Source organism: Uranotaenia lowii, chromosome 2 (assembly GCF_029784155.1).
Source record: "Uranotaenia lowii strain MFRU-FL chromosome 2, ASM2978415v1, whole genome shotgun sequence".
Classification (NCBI taxonomy): domain Eukaryota; kingdom Metazoa; phylum Arthropoda; class Insecta; order Diptera; family Culicidae; genus Uranotaenia; species Uranotaenia lowii.
Window position 1 is genome coordinate 248,492,230 of NC_073692.1, and position 13,210 is coordinate 248,505,439.

Below are 13,210 nucleotides of genomic sequence, written 5' to 3' on the forward strand. Positions count from 1 at the left end.
CAGATCGGTCCCAGAGCTCATCCTAACTAGAAATTTTGCGACCCACATCACATGACTGACTCACAGAATAAGCTTCGTTGATTTGCTTTTTAATTGGTTGCAATTTTAAATTGCTTTTATTTCGAAAATTTATACGGTTTGTCTTAGGAGGTTCCTTTTTGTTACTTGTTTAGTGTAAAACTTGATAATGAAGCTTGTTTGAATACCGATTTTGATTTAATGGACTTAACAACTGAACAATACCACATCTTTTAAAGTTTCTTATCAGATCAAATAAACTTTTAAAATAACGCGGACCTCCACTGCCGTATTACGCCGAAGTGACACATAAACCATTTTAGTTTTAAGCGAATAAAAGCGATTTTCTCTTTTTCCTCTTTATTCGTTAATCTGGGACTTTTCATAAAATATGATCTGTAGAATTTATGCAAAGATTGATGACAAATGCAGCCTTTTGAAACCAAATTCTTCACTTTGCTTAAAATACGTACAATTGATTCAAATGGATATGCGTCAGTTCGGCGTATAAACGTTTTTTTTTATTCGACGCTTCTCCGTCGGAGTGACGTTTATCCATAGTATTGTCGTGTAACCGGAAAAAATTTCGTTCTTTAGTTAAAATGGCCAGTGCGATGGATCTTCTTAAATTGTATTCGAGTGAGGAAGAAATATAGGGTGTTCAAAATAGGGTGTCCAGCGACCAACACTGGCCGAAATCAAAGAGCTGAAATTCGTCGAAGGATCGTTTTCGTTTAATTATAAATCTTGTTTTAAGGAGATTGGAAGCGTTATAATTATTCACAGTGAAACAACTCAAGGAAGTATCGTGCCCGGACTTTGACCTTAAATCTTCGCTTCACTTTAGAAATGAAAACAGAGAAATAAGAGGTTGAAAAAAAACGATTTAAAAAAAAACTTTGTCCACTAATGCCAGATAATAAGAATGATAAGAAAACCTCGATGAAAAAGAGTTTTTGGAGGAGTTTTTATTTATGATTATTGTTTTTTTTTTCTTTTTGATGATTTTCTTACTAAATAAATATTTGAAGTTTTGAAAATCTTCTTCTCATTTTTGAAACTGGAATTCTTCTAGTTTATAAAACTCAAGTGCACAGCTTTAAACATAAATAATATTATTGATTTCACCACACAAACAAATTAATTTGTAATAAAGAACAATTTCAAATTTATGAAAAACAAGTTTTATTCTACAAATGTTAAATAATTTCTTCAGTTTTTAAATTAAAGTACATGTTGCAGGGCCATAGGAAAAAGCGGTTCATGGAGGTGTTTTGGTGACAATTTTTTTTCTATATCATTTTTGCATACATAATTTATAGTTAAACATTAAAAGGTGCAAAATTATTATTCAGGTTTGAGTTAGTTTACATTAAAAGATGGTTATTTATTATAAAGCCTTTAAAACTTTAAAAAAAGTCCTAGAAGTTGCCAATTGTTTAATGAAGTTTTAAAAAATAAACGAGGGATTTGAAGGTATCATTTATAAGAAATTTTTTTTAATTAATTATATTATAATAATTCATAATAAAGCATGTTATGAGCTAATTTTTTTAACCACACAAATAAACATTTTGCGGTTCAATAAAGATTTATTTTCTACACTTGAAACTCGATTTAAATTTAGGATTCTAGTATGAAAATTTGTTATTTTTATGAAACCCATAGAATATATTTTCAGCTGAATTTGCACTTAAAGATAAAGTATGCACAAGTTCTTTCACCAACAAAAATTTGAAAATAATAATTTATTCCATGATAAGAAACTTGAGAATATTTTTATTTAATGAAATCTTGATTTTCAATGAACTTAATTTTAAAAATGAATCCAAACTTTATATTATATTTGAGATTTCTTTTGGTTCGTGGATCAAAACTGACTTTGATTGAATATAAATTTGATTTTGAATCCTGAATCAAAATTATGAAACAACAAACTCATGCTATTTGAATCTTTAATAAAATTCTCAAATTGATATTTCAATCTTGATTATAAAACTTATCTTCAAGTTGAATCTGAATCTGAGTTTTTAATTTTTTATTCCGAGTCTGAACCTCACCTCTTGAACCTAAGTTCAAATCTGATACTGAGTTTGAAAACGATTTTTACATCTAAGTTCCAGATAATAATTCCTAAATATTGAGAATAAGCCAAAATGCGTAATTTGTCTTAGAACCCTTAAACGGAAATCTCTTATTTGGATTATAATTTTCTAGATTTCACTCTTCAGCTATTTATTCGAAATTCAACTTGTGAGTTTGAATGAAAATTGCGAATAATGACACCGCTTCAATTCTTGATCACCATAATGGAAGTTTCTGAAGTTCCGATTCATAAGAGTTAGAAATAAAAATTTTAAATCCAAATCTTATATTCCAAATTGATGAGTTTTATTTGAATAATGAAAATGCAACCAATTTAAGTTTGAAATGCAAAACCAACATTCAAATCATGATTTTGTGTCAATAATAAAAAACTGAAATTCAAGAATAATAAACTGGATACGGAATCCGAAATCTGATTACAAACATCGAAGTTTAATGTTCATAAGCAGCTCTAAAACAAACAAAAATCTGGAGTACATAATTCTAAACTAAGCATTCTAGATATATCCCGGACGTGCAAATTCGAGCTATTTTTCTAATTATCCGCCAATATCAAAATTATTGAATCAAAATTATTTAAAAAAAACAATTTTTTTTATACAAACATCTCAGGAAATTTTAAATCACATTTTATGCTTCCAAAAATCGTTAATAGGGGAGATAAGGGCATAACGAGCACCCAGGGCATAATGAGCACTCCTTTTTACTACATAAGTACGTATTTTCTTAAACAAATTTTCATGAGGACTTGTTTCGTACTACCTATAGTATTAATTTTTCACCAAAAAAGAAATATCCTTTTCATATTTACAGAAATATTAAATAAAAACCAGCTAGGTTCTCAAGTGACGAAAATATTATAATTGTTGAGCACCACCAAATAAGCTTTTATGACCTTTAAATCATCTTTATCTGAAATTTACGCACTGCAACATGATCTACACATTGTTTCTCAATTTTCAACATCATAAATTTTTTGATTTTTCACTTTAATCAATTTTAAAACGCTTTTTTACTTTAATTAGTTCACTAGAGGCGAACAGAGCACTATCAATGAAGGCATAATGAGCATTTTCTGCTGTATAATCTAGCAGCGAATTCAACTCGATGAAGTCAACTGAATAATAGAGCTACAGCTTGATTTGTTTCGTCTATCGATTTGGCCTATTGGTTAGATGTCGGAGAAGTAATCAGTAGACTCGAGTTCGATTCCTGTTCGAGAGGTTTTTTTTTGCATATACCATTCATGATTGATTTTTTTATTGTTACATTATACGGCTAATAGCATCAAAGCATCATCCGTCAAACAAAACACCAGAAACATAATATATGAGCATGTGTTCATTCTTTGCATTCTACAAACAGACCTACATTTTTTGTTATTGCTTTGTTTGATGAATCTACGCCTCACCGTTTAGTGCAATCATGATCATTAATGATAAATGAAAACAAAAATCACCTCGACCAGGAATCGAACTCGAGCCTACTGATTACCTCTCCGACATCTAACCAATAGGCCAAATCGACAGACGAAACAAATTAAGCTGTAGCTCTATTACTCAGTTGACTTCATCGAGTCGAATTCGCTGCTAGATTCCCCGGCAGAAAACGCTCATTAAGCCTTCATTAATGGTGCTTATACTGCCTCGGGGGGTTTCTCATCATGCCTCTACAGTGACTGGTTTTCAGCTTTCGGAAATTTTTTTAAAATGCATTTTTAAACGTTTTTATCTACTTTCTCAAGTTTCATGCAATTAGGCCATAGACTATTTGAGTGTCTGAACACGAAACAATGATGTAATTCACATATTACAGCTCTTCTCTATGGTTAAATAAGCGTTTTCCTTAAGGTGGCCATTATGCCCTCATCTCCCCAACTTATTTTGCTCAAAAAACTTCTAAGCAAAATGCATTATAAGAATGACTCAGTTGAAATATTTGTTTGCTTTTGCAAATAAAGTAATACAATTTAGGCAAAATCTGGGCAATCTTAAGAGTCTAATCTTAGAGACCCCTTTTTTCTGTGGAGAGGGGAGGGATGGAGATTTTAAACAGATCGTCACGCTCAAAAATGATTTTTTTTTTCAAAACTGAGGAATGTCACTTTAAAATAATACGGGTTATTGGAATTGTTCTGTATCACTTACAAAAGCGCATGGATATGCGTCACTTCGGCGTATAAATCGCACTTTTGGCGATTCGTTTTTGTCGATTTTCTCAAAAACTGTTTGATATTTTTTAGATTTGTTGAAAGCATTTGAAAGCTCATAGGAAAACGCACAAAATGGCGTCAAAAAGTCAAAATCGAAAAAAAATGGATATGCGTCACTTCGTCATATCACGGCAGTATAGGTAAAGTATCTCGTGGGTCCTGAGTCCTGAGTCCCTAACCTCGAAGCGCCTGTTAGTAGGCTGTACATTTTTGTTTTCATAATGACCATTTTTGTTCAAACCGGAAAATTTTAAACACAGTAATCGGGAGAAATGTTTTACAAGTTTCAATTTCTATTTTCAGAACTGATAAAAAACTTACGTGCTAACGTGAAACGTACTAACATATTATCAATTTTATTAAAACATTTGAAACTCACCGCTCAGCCATGGCACCGCTAACAATCGTAGTCGCGGTTGTTGAAAACGATAATTGGAACAAAAAGGCTGCAAATATTGGCCCCAGCAGCGGATCGTTCACGGCTGGATCTATCAAAAAGTCTCCCAAGGCCACAAATGGATTGTTCAGTTCTCCACGCCCAAACGACATGGCATAGCCGAAAAGCCAGTAGGTGAATCCACCCAGCACAATATCGATAATGTTCTTCATCATGATGTTTACTTCATTTTTCACAGATACACATCCCGATTCCAGCATCCCAAAGCCGGTTTGCATTGTGAATATGATGAACGATGATGTAAGGACCCAATTGGTGTCCTCGAGGCTCAAATCGTACAAACCCGGAATTATGTAGCTCTTGTTCCTAGCCCAAGACGGGGTTTCCCCGAAGGATTCCGTTGCATTTGGAACGGAAGCCATATTTTTCATAGCCGAAAGCAGATTTTACTTATGTAATGACAAAGCCAATCTTCTTCAACCTAACGATGTTTTTTGGGACCAAATCGACAAAAGATCAAAGTAAGACTGATTCTTCGGGGACCACAAAAGTTTCGTAAGTTCAAGAAATGGCATTCCCATCGAAAATTAAATTTTCATCAATCTGGAACTTCACAAGGGTAGGGACAAATCAATTTCTTCAATTTGTCTAAATAAATATATCGTCTGGTCATTACAGTTGGTCAGTGAACGAGCATGCAAAGATCAGCCCTTAATTGCTTGCCGTGCCGCGGTTGACATGCAAACCGTTTTATCTGCGCCGCGACTATTTTTGCCTATTTTGTGTGCCTCTGAATGGAAAGCTGATTTTAAAGAACATATTATCCACATGAACTGAACATGCCCTCCCAGTGACATCACGTCATTTTATTGGCGACGGAATTTTGCAAACAAAAGGCATTTTAATTCAACTTTTTCGGATACAGGTGAGCTGAACGATTGTTTTTCATTCTTCCGCTTATTATTAATCATTCATTGGCCATCCTCAACAATGTAGTTTTGACATCAAAATACCCACATATTCATTTTAATTTTAAAAAAAACATGACATCTGCAACAAATATTCGTTTGGTGAGTTTGTATTAAAATGCTTCACTGGATGAGATTTTTTAAGCACTCTACCTTGATTATTAGGTATTTGCTTGTTATGTGCCAACCAAATCTTGAGTATTGTTGTCTTCAAAAGTAGAAGCATTCCACCAAACTCAAGTTATTTTTAAAAATTAAAAAAAAATCAATTCGAAGCATTTGCATACAGATTCTTTTGGAGCTCACTATTCCGCCGTTTTTAACCTTGAAGAGAGCTCCTAATTCAATATTAATCATTGCCCACTTAAACATTTATCATTCAAGAAGCCTCGCCAGGTCGGTGGTTACCCTCGTGTGGACAAACGACCGCCCGTGACCATGTAAATTACACAATCAAAGTACAAAACACACCGCATAAGTAAATGTATTACATTCAGTGAGATTTGTCAATAGTTCTGGGAAGGAAAATTTCATTATTTTTTTCAATTTTTGAGTGAATACAAATTTTTCTTGATAAAAATTTTAGCCCAAAACGAACAAAACTTAATTCAAAAATACAATGTGTTACTAATAGATAATCAGCGGCTGGACCAGCCAAGGCAAGGTACTCTAATAGTACGGAACCTCAGGGCCGGCTGGCTACTGGGTAACGAAGGACTTAACGGATAAAATACAGAAAACCGGAAATTTCATGTTTCTATATTTTTTTTATTAATGTTTTTATGTGGCGTGTTGTCTGTGTGTATAAAACAATGTTCTGTGTCTTGTGTGGCGTGTAATTGATTCACTAACGTAGTTCCGGATATCTAGTTCCGGAAGCAGGAGGGCCGTCAATGTATTGGCGTATTGACGGAGTGCCGAAACCGTCGGCGCCAGCGGGCGTTGCTGGACTGGGTCGTTGCAGGCGTCTTCCTTCATAGGCTTTTAATCGGTCTGCCCACGAGAGTGCCCCGTATCCGGACAGACCGAGAAGGGAAGTTCTCCTCGGTATTTAGGGGTCCTCAGACCCCGAGAACGTTGTTGCTGGTCCTTTACGTTGAGGCGCGAGACCACAAGGGATCTGCGGGCCGAACCGTGAAGAGGTCAAACCGGTATTCGGGTGAATTCCGTGGACGTTCACAAACACTATACAGAAACTTGACTAAACTGACGGACGCCTGGTACAGAAGAGGGCTCGAAAAACGGAAGCAAGCCTCCTTTTCGGCTTTTTCGTTTCGTTTTCCAACTATTCCTCCAATATCAATTGACAGCAGCTTGCAGAAAAGTAGCCTACTGTGGTGCTATCTTGTTGTGAGACTTAACAAAAACATGAATTTTCTAGAATCTAACATATAAATATATAAACTAAAACAAAAATCCAACAATTTGTAACCTACCGGTTACAAATGAGTTTTGTCAAAACTTCTGCTAAGAAAAAAATGATTCATTTATTTAAAGAATAGGAAAGTATCTTAATAAAAGTTTAAACCCAAAATGGATAATAAACATAAATTTAAAATAAAAATTCAGTGTTTTGAATTCAAAATGTATTATTTCTTAAAATAATTTCCGTTATAAATTGAACAGTATACAACTCTGAAACAGAACTCAAAAAACGTTAAATAAGACAAGCCCCTGTTTAGGAAATACTAAAAACTTATACTGAACGTTAAATCATAGATAATTTTTCGAACACGAATCAAATTAGCTTTATGAAGCATCTTTTTCTATATTCATTGTTCTTTATTTTGTTCCAACAGATTAGCAATTTTGAAATTCATCCATGTGAATACTGCAAGAAAGCGCTGAAATTTATACAAACAAAGTCACTGAATATTGCCAAAAAAGTTTTTATAAACGTTACATTTTTCTCGCGCCTAAAAGTAGGCAATGAAATATTAATAAATCTGTTTTCTTGATCTAACAACCTGTTTCGATTTGTTCCAAAGCTACAATTTTAAAATTATGCTTTCCTCATGCATGGATAAAAAAAAATACTTCAAAGTAACATCAGCTTTGAACGATTTTAGAATTTTAACCCTCTAAAATCGAACCCCGCCTTTATACGGGATATACTAAAATCGGCATAAAACCAAAGACGATCATTACTTCAATTTACTATTTTGCAGGTTATCACAAAACATGTAAATCTAACGATCCATTTTAAGAACAACAGTTTGACAAGCAGTTGTCAAAAACTACTCCTAAAAAAATAACTTGAAATATCTCCGTTACGTGATGAACCATTTTTACAATAATAGCATAAACATATAGCTTTGAGGCATTTTTTAGATGGATTTTGGAAATATGATAGAAGTGTTTGGAAACAATAACTAAAAAAAATCTGGTTTTGCCCCTGTGGTTATGTATTTTATTCTTAACGATTTTTTCATAGAAAAAAAAGTTGCAAGTAGGTAATCTTTGAAATAAACTTATGTAAATTTTCAAGCGAAAAAATGGGTTTTAGAAGATTAAAATCTTTCCATTAACTGTCAATTTTTAATACAAACTTTCAAACGTTTAAAACGAGCTACAAATTTCACTTTTGATTTATTTACTTGGACTTGATCTGCTTATTGTGAGATTCCACATATTAAAATTAGCACATCTGTGCAAAACAATTTACCAAGCGTCAGTATCTTAACAAACTTCTGTGGGATACATTTGTGGTGTACATAAGTATCCATGAACAGTAATTAAAATTCCACTCTTGTTAGTAATAAAGAAGCTCCATTTGTACAGAAATTTATGTAGCTTAGAGTGGCAATGGATGTATGAGAAAGTTTTCATAATCATGTTTCGGAGACTTACTATATGAATGTTGTTGGCCCTATAAACAAACCTGTGCAAATTTTCTAGCTGATCGGAGCTGATTTAGGGGTGGAGGAGCGTTCAAAATTTTGATTTTTCGACAATTAAAAATCACCCAGTAAAATTTTGACTCGATTTCCAGCAAAAAATGCAAATCCAGCAATCCAAATTTTTCCTGGAAGCTTGCAAAAATTTTCCGTCTTGCTGATTTCTCCAGCACTTGATCTTTATTACTGAAAAACCAGCAATCGATCTGTCAGACTCGAATTTCTTTTTATAAATAAGACTACCATGGGGGTTTAAATTTAAAACCTAATTTAGAATCCAAAAAATCCAGTTTTTTTTTAAAAAAATTGCTGGTTTCCAGCATTTAAGATAGCTTGTTTCCAGCTGTTGAGATTGCTAGATTTCTAAAAAATTAGTTTGCTGGATTTTCCAGTAATCAAAATTGCTGGAAATTTTTGCTGGTTGCCATTCAAAATAAAATTGGCTGTGTATGCCAATGACTTAAAAATGCATAAAACGTAGATATCTGGTGTAATACCGAAAAATAAAAAATTTCGTCATGTTTTTCTTCGTTTTTTTTTCATTTTTGCCTTCTTTCTTTTTCTCGTTTATTTTGTCATTTGAATCACTTTTGTATTTTTTGTCACTTTCAACGTTCTGTCGTTTTCCTAGTTATATTAATTTTTATTTTTATTTTTATCTTTATTGCTGTTTTAGTATTTTTTGTTCAAAACTGTTTGTTGTATGATAATGAAAAATTGTTGCATCTCATCGTGCGATCAACGATTTCTCAAAGTTCGTTTTCCCTGAATACCTTAGGTCCTTTAGGTCCCCTCTTAGGTGATTCGTAAAGGTAAAAAATTTAAACAGACACCTTTAAATCAAGTCCAAATAAGCTCAAATTTTGCAAAGAACTGTTTTGGGCCAACCAACAAAAATGCACAAATTCAATATGAGCATTTTGCTTCCACCCCAATGTATGTATCTATGTGAATCTATTACCTACCAGTTTTAAATTTAATGCCAGTGCAAATCGGTCTGCCTTGTGATATTTATATGTCAGCATTTGCAGAGCGAAAATCTTGATTATGTTTACTACTGATGTGACCTTAAAATGCTCAAAATTGCCAAACGTAGCGGTAAACTAGAACAGAATACCAAATAGGATGATCTATAATTTGCTGTCGGGGTGATGTGCTAAAAACAAACACAACATAGCACATCATCTGTACGCTGCCTTCAAAATTGCCTGTTTCAACCAATGATAAGAAAATGCCATTAAAAATTATACCCCAACTTCTGAACAGGAGAACGTGTTGATTGCATCGTGCTGAAAATTGGCAAAATATCATTATCTAATGATCATTTTATGGGTTCTTTCTAGAATTAGGAACAGACTTAAACTTCCAACAGAACGAAATCCAATTCAGTCATCAAGACACGCATGAATATGAATAAACAACGCACAGTTAATAGGAAATGAAGCAGCAGCTTGAAACTTGTGCACCTTCAATTCAACATCCCGTCGAAAGCAGACTTATAACTATTTAACTGGAAAGTTTATCATTTTTTATTTTTCAAGTAGATGCCTACACAAATTGGCCATCCAAAGTCACTTTAATGATTACGTTATAAATAGGTCACGAGAGACATTGAACTGTCTGCATCATACACGGATTTCGTCCGTCTGTATGAAAAAAAAAACTGGAAAATGGTTCTCGACGAGCGGTGCGGGATTAAAAGTTTCTTTTCGCATTTTGTTTTTAAACATTAAATGGCTGCTGAGGTATAAATTAGAAGTCTTAAAAAAAGCTTAACTTCAATCAACAGTGAAAGCAGTATCAAAAATAGTTATGAAGTTTCGAACGAATTTCGGAAGCAGTTTTTCGAATGCAGTAGTAAAAATATGCCTAAACTGCATGATTTGTTACCATTAGTAAAAGAATGCTGCTTTGAATAAATATCACAAACATTAAAAATGTGTCAGTTTAGAGGAATTTGACGAAAAGCCATTTTTAAAACATTTTTTCTATCCACATAAGCGCTTCATGTATTGAAAATACTTCGATGAACACCGTTATATTTTTTGTAGAATTATGAAATGGTAGTATTTTTAAATAATATTTTAAAAAAAATCATTCAGTTCTGTAGAATTTTCATAACTTTTTTTGTTAGTCTGCGTGTTGCAAGCAACGGAACATTATACCTATTACTCCAGTTATCCTGGTTTGCTCTAGTAAAAAATTTGAAGTATTTCAGTTGCATAAATAAAGGCGGCGTACGTATCCCAAAGCATCGCCTTCATGTATTCCATCATATCAGAGTTTCAAAAAAATTTCGATTGATCCGAATTCTTTAACATAATTCAACACGTGTTATTCATCACGTGTCTTTCAGTATAATATAACAAAGTTATTTATTACTATATTTACTATTTACAACATTGACATCTGTGCTCCCTAGTAAAAAAAATGAGAATCCATTGACTTTTGCAGAAACAGTCTCGACTCGAGGAGCGTTCGCCTGTAGAATGGACAAGGCTTTACTCATTCAATTTGTTTGACACATTTCCACTTTGATAAACTTCCATGCGATATTGTATACAAGCACTAACGATCTGAAAGCGTTACACGTTTTTCCATGAAATTGATTTTCTTTTCTCACATTTGAAATACTTTGTTTACGTAACGTTCAGAAGCAGCACGGCAAAACGCATTCAATTTATTTTGCCAAGAGAAATTGAAAAACATCAATGAAATGAGTTCTACTCATCTACAAAGGGTACGCGTTTTATACAAAACGATATTAAGGCTGCACAGAGGTTGGTTTAGCTTTGTAGTCTAGTAAAGTTGCTGCAAAATCTCAAGCTGTTATTTCAATGCAGGTTTACCAGAAGCATTGCAACCTCTCGGCAATCAGTATGTAAGAGACGAATTTCGGAGGCACAAAACCTGTGGCGAACCAGAAGCTAAATTGTTTATGCATGAATGGACGGTAATTTTTATTTGAAATCTGATCCTAAATTTAGTAAAATTGACACGAATTATTACAGGACTACGCTATTCAATTGGCCAACCAATTAGGACTGAAAGGAAAACCAAAAACTATCGACACTTTGGGCAATGATATCGATACAGCGAAGTTAGGAGATTTCAGAGACGAGCAAGTTGTTCAACTGTATGAATTACTGCTGGCAACGAAAGGACTAAACGAAGAAGAACAGGTTACACAAAATGAGAAAAATGAAAAATAGTAAATTTTATTTTTGTAGGTATTTATGGGATGTTAACATCACCTATTTATGTTAAACAATAAACGTACAAAAGTGGAATGAGCTAGTTTCAAATTAACTTTCATTGTTCCTTTCATTTCTGGGATGATTTTTCATAAATTTTGTATTGGTATTTGATACCGTTTTCTTCCTGTATTTCTTCTGGTACATCATCATCGTTCTTAACGATACGAAAATCTTCGGTGATTTTAGGGAAGAATGCATCACATTCGAAGGTTTGTTTAATCTCAGTGAGATAAATCCTGTGACAACGATCAGATTCCATCGCTTCTTTATACACAGCATTCCCTCCCACGATCCAGATATTCTCAATTTCGTTGGCCACTTGTCCCTTGTCTAGTTCGCTCAAAGCTTCCTGCATGCTGGTACAAACCATCACGCCATCCGGGTACTGATTAGCAGCTGGATCGCGGGTCAATACTATATTAAGACGATCCGGTAGAGGTCGCTTCGATTCCGGCACCCCGAAATATGTCTTCCTACCCATGATGATAGCATTTCTTTTCTCAGGATTCTGTACTTTTTTGGTCATTCGAGAAAAATATTTCAGTTCTTGCCTGAAAGAAGGGGTCATTTTGAATTGAATTCGTAGGAAACAGTTAAAATTGCGAACTTACTTCAGCTTCCACGGGAGATCTCCTTTGATCCCGATACCACCATTCTCACAAACGGCCACAATCAAACTGAAATTTTTCATCATGGAGATACAATAATTACTAAAACAAAACTGAATCTAACTTTAAATTAAAAAAAACTATTTCAAAAAGTCAGCTGTAAAAGCCGGTATTTTATCAACTCAACAATAAAGAAAAGAAGCATGTGACATATAATTAAAACAGGTATACCATTTTGTTTTTGATTTTAGCATTGCATATGTGTATATTGTAAATCGACAGCGCTGCCAGACTACACTTAAGAAGTATTTTTCGGACTTTTCGGAGGCTTTAACGAAATAAAATTATTGGAAGGGTAAATAACGCATTTTAACTTTAGGGGAGAATGAGGATACTTGATCCCTGGGGATACTTGATTCCTTAGCTATATCTCGAAACTGGAATGTCTTACAAAGATCAAATGTTCTAGAAAAATGTGCCAAAATGAGCAAAATAACAATGCTTGTAGTTAAAAAATTTTTAACAAAATAATTGTTTGAGTAATTGAACTTTGTTTGAAAAATTTCACAACATGTAACTTGAAGATCTTTTTTCATCACTTTATAATGTTCCTCACATGGGAAAATTATAAAAAAAATATTTGTTCCAATGTATCAATCGTTCGAGCGTAAAATGAACTTCATAATGCCATATTTTCAAAGCAATGGAAAACTCTCAACTTTTTTCAAAAAAAGTTTTCTAAAATGT

At 33.5% G+C, this 13,210-nt stretch overlaps 3 protein-coding genes and 1 long non-coding RNA gene across 4 annotated transcripts in view; 2 read left to right on the top strand and 2 right to left on the bottom strand.

The window, feature by feature from the left end:
* Window positions 1-5,180, bottom strand: part of LOC129747764 (putative ammonium transporter 2) — a 30,934-nt gene extending 25,754 nt beyond the window's left edge. Inside the window, exon 1 of the mRNA XM_055742113.1 lies at window positions 4,716-5,180. Within this exon, the coding sequence (XP_055598088.1) occupies window positions 4,716-5,164 (449 nt within the window). The 5' untranslated portion in view covers window positions 5,165-5,180. The remainder of the gene's footprint in view (window positions 1-4,715) is intronic.
* Window positions 4,262-5,728, top strand: LOC129747767 (uncharacterized). Its single transcript, XR_008737572.1, has 3 exons — window positions 4,262-4,903; window positions 4,972-5,352; window positions 5,412-5,728. It is a non-coding gene; the product is annotated as an uncharacterized LOC129747767 (long non-coding RNA).
* Window positions 5,729-11,221: 5,493 nt separating this feature from the next.
* LOC129747766 (succinate dehydrogenase assembly factor 3, mitochondrial) lies at window positions 11,222-11,888 on the top strand. The gene is made up of 3 exons (XM_055742115.1): window positions 11,222-11,378; window positions 11,442-11,551; window positions 11,610-11,888. Exons 1-3 carry the CDS (start codon window positions 11,315-11,317, stop codon window positions 11,808-11,810), a joined length of 375 nt encoding a protein of 124 aa, XP_055598090.1. The 5' UTR covers window positions 11,222-11,314; the 3' UTR covers window positions 11,811-11,888.
* On the bottom strand, window positions 11,796-12,672 carry LOC129747765 (dihydrofolate reductase). The gene is made up of 2 exons (XM_055742114.1): window positions 12,467-12,672; window positions 11,796-12,406 (listed from the first exon to the last, which is right to left on the bottom strand). Exons 1-2 carry the CDS (start codon window positions 12,547-12,549, stop codon window positions 11,923-11,925), a joined length of 567 nt encoding a protein of 188 aa, XP_055598089.1. The 5' UTR covers window positions 12,550-12,672; the 3' UTR covers window positions 11,796-11,922.
* Window positions 12,673-13,210: the final 538 nt, after the last annotated feature.

What these genes read in the sequence shown, in the direction of transcription:
- LOC129747766 (XM_055742115.1), top strand. Translation starts at nt 11,315, where the DNA reads ATGAGTTCTACTCATCTACAAAGGGTACGCGTTTTATACAAAACGATA. An exon ending in GATATTAAGGCTGCACAGAG is followed by an intron (nt 11,379 to 11,441) that starts GTTGGTTTAGCT and finishes ATTTCAATGCAG; the next exon opens with GTTTACCAGAAGCATTGCAA. An exon ending in TGTTTATGCATGAATGGACG is followed by an intron (nt 11,552 to 11,609) that starts GTAATTTTTATT and finishes GAATTATTACAG; the next exon opens with GACTACGCTATTCAATTGGC.
- LOC129747765 (XM_055742114.1), bottom strand. Translation starts at nt 12,549, where the DNA reads ATGATGAAAAATTTCAGTTTGATTGTGGCCGTTTGTGAGAATGGTGGT. An exon ending in GATCTCCCGTGGAAGCTGAA is followed by an intron (nt 12,407 to 12,466) that starts GTAAGTTCGCAA and finishes CCCTTCTTTCAG; the next exon opens with GCAAGAACTGAAATATTTTT.